Source organism: Pygocentrus nattereri, chromosome 2 (assembly GCF_015220715.1).
Source record: "Pygocentrus nattereri isolate fPygNat1 chromosome 2, fPygNat1.pri, whole genome shotgun sequence".
Taxonomy (NCBI): domain Eukaryota; kingdom Metazoa; phylum Chordata; class Actinopteri; order Characiformes; family Serrasalmidae; genus Pygocentrus; species Pygocentrus nattereri.
Window position 1 is genome coordinate 47,586,665 of NC_051212.1, and position 4,652 is coordinate 47,591,316.

The following is a 4,652-nucleotide window of genomic DNA, read 5'->3' on the forward strand; positions in this document are numbered from 1 at the left end:
TATCCATTTGGGCTAGCTAATATAGTAGTAGCTAATATAGTAATATAGCTAGTATACTGGTTTTAACAGTATTAAGCTCTGGTAGGTTTGCCCTTGCCTGTGTTTTTAGTAGAATGTGCTAGATAATGTAGCAGCATTTAAATGGTTTTAAGTGTACTAAGTACTGAACAAGGTAGGTTTGCATTGCTAGAATGTACAGAGTGGTTAAACCCCTTAAATGCAAAGCTTGTTAGATCCTAAAGGCTTATTATTCAGGAACTACAGGGACCTCAATGCAAAGTGATGAGTTAGTGCAGTAGTGATGAGCAGGGTGTAATAAAATGGTATAATAAAAGTATTATGTAATAAAACTACAGTCTCCTGTATTTTTTTATTACTGAACTCCTGGCCCTCTGTTACTTGTCTGAGCGCTCACGGTGGAGGGTGGAGCCTTTCTAGGGAGTGGAGAATAGGCTTTATCACTGCTGAATGCAACTGGCTGATAAAGCGAGTGAAGAGTTCAGCTCAGCTCAGTGAGGTGGGAGACGTGAGAGAGAGAAAGTCTGAGGTTTTTGACCAAAGTGAGATGGTATCTTGTTGACGTAGTGACACCTGAACGTCTGCAATGGAGGTCACCACAGCACGCCTGGAAAGAGCTGGAGGACGCCAACACCACCCAGACGTGGCCACGTAAGCGAGAACTTTATCTGTCTTTCAGCGGGTTTAGTCATTCAGGTAGTGCGTTATACTTTCACGATGAACAGCGTGGTTTTCTCTGGTGTACCTAAAGAAAAAACGTTTCCCTTTTTCTACAGGCAAACGCGGAGAACATCCAGATGCAGACTTTATGTGCTCCTGAAAAAGTACACAGATGTAAAGTCGTCAAGAAAGAAATCAGCCAGGTACAGTATCCTCCTCTCAATAGCTACATTGGTAAAGAAGATGGTTCTTCAAGGGGTCTTTAGTAAAACGTAGGGTTTTACTTGGGACCATGTGTTCTATACAGAACTATTGCATGCTTAAATGGTTCACTGCAAGGTGAAATGGTTCTTCAGATTGATGGTGTTGTCTGGTTCTCTGTAGCACAAAAAAGGGCTTTACATTGTAACAACAGAAGAACCCTTTTTGGTGCTGTATAGAATCCTTTTCAACAAGGTTCATATACAACACAATTTTTAATCAATCTGAAGAACCACTTCACCATACAAAGAACAGCCTGAAATGGTCCTACATAGACCTCATGGGTCTCAGTAGAATCTCTGTCTACTTATCAAAAACGTGTGAACAACCATCTTTTTCAAGTGGGTATATAGTACCAAAAAGTATATACCCTATATATGCTATATAGAACCATATATAACACGTCCTCCATCAATCTGAAGAACCATTTCAGAACTTAAGTGTTCTGTACAGGCCTCAAGGGTCTAGATAGAACCCCTGCCTTTGCTAAAAACCCCTGAAAAAACATCTTTTTAAGTGTGTATGTATTGTCAAAAGTGCTTCTGCTGTTGTTATGATGTCAAGCTTGAAGCAGTAGAAGAACCTTTTTGGTGCTGTACAGAACCATTTTCACAAAGGTTTTATATAGAAACCTCTACAACAAACTTCCATCAATCTGAAGTACAATTTCACCATTTAAAGAACAATTTAAGCGTGAAATGGTTCAAGATAGAACTCTTGAGTCTATGCAGAACCATTCGCATTACTAAGGAACCTTCTTTTCTAAGAGCGAACTGCTTCCATGTTGTTTAAAGCCAAATAAGCTAAAATGAAGCTGTTTTTTTGTTTCCTAATTCAGACCAACTCAAGTTGAATTTGAGCAGTGGGGTCAGTCTCTGGAGAAACTTCTCACCCACCAGAGTAAGTTGATCTTAGATGAAATATGTAGCCTGATGTTTTGCGCACCACTCAAAGGAGAATTTCAACTATTCTTTTAAAACCTGCCATAGTTCCATAGCTAAGATGTAAACAAAGGTTTTGGCCTAACTCTAATTTTTCGTGTTCATGGATAGCAAATAAAATGGCTATATTTGTGTTGTAGACATTGTGACCCCTGATTCCTGTCACAACCAGTATAAAGAAATCTGAGGTGAAAGTTCTCTACGAACTTCATCATATCAGACAATTCTGGATGACTTTGTTTACATCTCAACTACTGAATTAAGTCAAAACATCTGCGAGTACTGCTTAAAAGAAACTGGAGAGATACCCTAGCATAATGTGTAGAGCTTACCATTATCTATCCCTGCCCCACATCAGTTGGACTGGTGGCGTTCAAGAAGTTCTCAAAGTCAGAGTTCTGTGAGGAGAATATTGAGTTCTGGCTGGCCTGTGAGGACTTCAGGAAGACCAAGAGATCAGAAAAGCTAGCCATCAAAGCGAAACACATCTATGAGGAGTTCATCAGGAAAGACTCCCGAAAAGAGGTGAATCACACGATGAGTCATAGGCATGTTCATTTCTTATTGAACCTGTCCAAGAACATCCAAAAAGAGCAGGTTGTGTCATTGAGACTGCAAATGTTTTAGGATGTGTATAGTGAGGTGATGAAAAAGCAAAATTATTGGGCCAAGGAAAGTAACTTTGGGCCAATAATTAGTCTTGACAATTATCAAATATAGCTTACCCCCTTAAATAGACAAGGTCCACCAGTGGGCCCAAAGTCTTATTGCACACCTTGGGCCAATTATTTCTGGAAGTGTGTGAATTGATGATAACTACCAAGGTAGGTACCCTTGGGCCAATGATTAGTGTGGAATATAGCTTAACCCCTTGACTGGTCAGGGTCCACCAGTAGGCCCAAAGTTTTATTGCACAGTTCTACAACCTAAGAATAGTTTGGCCAGTTTGCACAAATGTCCCTGAATAATATGCCTTAGTAATAAGTTCCAAAATTATGCAAATTCTTCTTTTGTTCACTCTACTGTGCAGTGTGATTTTTATTGCTTTGTTTTTATTTAACCGTTTCATTTTTACAGTTATTATAATCTATGATTTGTCCAAAAATGTACACAATTAAAAAGATTGCATTAAATTATAGGCCGTCTCGTTTGCTATGGACTGCACCCATTTTAGCGCACTGAGCTGGATGATGCTTGCATACACCTTTGCTAATAATCTGCTGGTAATTACAGTTGGACGGTACATGTTTTCTAAGTGAAAATAAATGAACACATCAAACTCACTACTAAGACAAGCATACATCACAAATCCTGCAGATTGATAGCTAACAAAACATCCTAATGGTTGTTCGTCTGAAGCTAAAAATTTCTCTTTTCACAGGTCAACTTGGACTTCTACACCAAAGAACACCTCGGCCAGTGCCTCCAGCGGCCAAGCAAGAACTGTTTTGAAGAAGCTCAGAGAAGAATCTTCTACCTGATGGAGATTAGCACCTACCCTCGCTTTCTTCAGTCGGACCTTTACCACGCCCTCAGGGCCCCTGAGGGACTTTAGAGACCCCTAAAGCCACGGCGCTAACCGCAGCTGTGCTAAGCTGTGGCTGCCTGAGGAAGTGGAGAAGTTCAGTTTTGTCTCAGCAGTAAGACAGCTAGTGTGTAGCATACTGCTGGTAAGCATTTCTAAGGATGTAGCGTAATGCTGGTAAGCATTTGTAAGGATGTAGCGTAATGCTGGTAAGCATTTGTAGCACACTGTTGATCATAAATGCTGCACCAGATCATCACTCTGGAGGCTTTGTTGTAGGCCTAGCTGGAGGATCACACTACAGTATGTGGTTGAGAGCCACTGCAAGTTCTTATTTGTGGTTGATCTGGGCTCTTGAAAAAAATTTTACATTTTTTTTTGCTGCTAAACTAGCTTAAAGGGGAATTCCACAGAATTTTTTTGATGTTCTTTTCATTTGTTCTAGAGAAACTTACCAAGTTAGCACTGCCCATATGGAAATATAGCCATATATGCATAGGCATCAAAAATGGTCAGACATATATATTTTCTTGTGTACATATATGTGAGCACCAAATCTTTATTATATATATATATATATATATATATATATATATATATATATATATATATATATATATATAATGATATATATATATATAAACTAATATCAGTTTGATATAAGGGAATCTATATACAGCTATCCATATATTGCCATGTATTTCCATATGGGTGTTCATAGTGGTAGTGATAGGAACAAGACACACACACATTTTATATACATATATGTGTATATATATATATATATGTGTGTATATATATATATATATGTGTGTGTGTATATATATATATATATATATATATATTATACATATATAGCCATGTGACTACTAATATCAGTTGGATATATAGGAATCAATATACAGCGAATATTAGTCATCTATTTGAAATCCATATAGTGCCATAGTTTCCGTCTTTGAAGACACCGGTAGGTCCATTGGTTTGTAAAGTAAGTAAAACGCGTTGTAGACATTGCGACATCTGGTTCCTATCACCAACACTGTAAAGAACTCAGAGTCTGTAAGCTTCTCTATGATGTGCCTGTGAAAATCTTGCAAATTTCAAAACTGAATGATGCTCAGAGTTTGGTGGAATTCCTCTTTAATGGTGTCCAAAGTGATAATGCGGGTTTTAAAAGCATAAATATAAAGAAAGAATTTTTTTACTTAACCAGTTTTGCACTTCCTGCGTTCCCGGCTCCTGTTGAA

The 4,652-nt window shown here is 38.3% G+C and overlaps 1 protein-coding gene across 1 annotated transcript; it reads left to right on the forward strand.

Moving 5' to 3' along the window:
• The first annotated feature begins 482 nt into the window (after positions 1-482).
• On the forward strand, positions 483-3,952 carry LOC108428858 (regulator of G-protein signaling 21-like). The gene is made up of 5 exons (XM_017700205.1): positions 483-669; positions 795-881; positions 1,778-1,839; positions 2,239-2,405; positions 3,262-3,952. Exons 1-5 carry the CDS (start codon positions 605-607, stop codon positions 3,433-3,435), a joined length of 555 nt encoding a protein of 184 aa, XP_017555694.1. The 5' UTR covers positions 483-604; the 3' UTR covers positions 3,436-3,952.
• Positions 3,953-4,652: the final 700 nt, after the last annotated feature.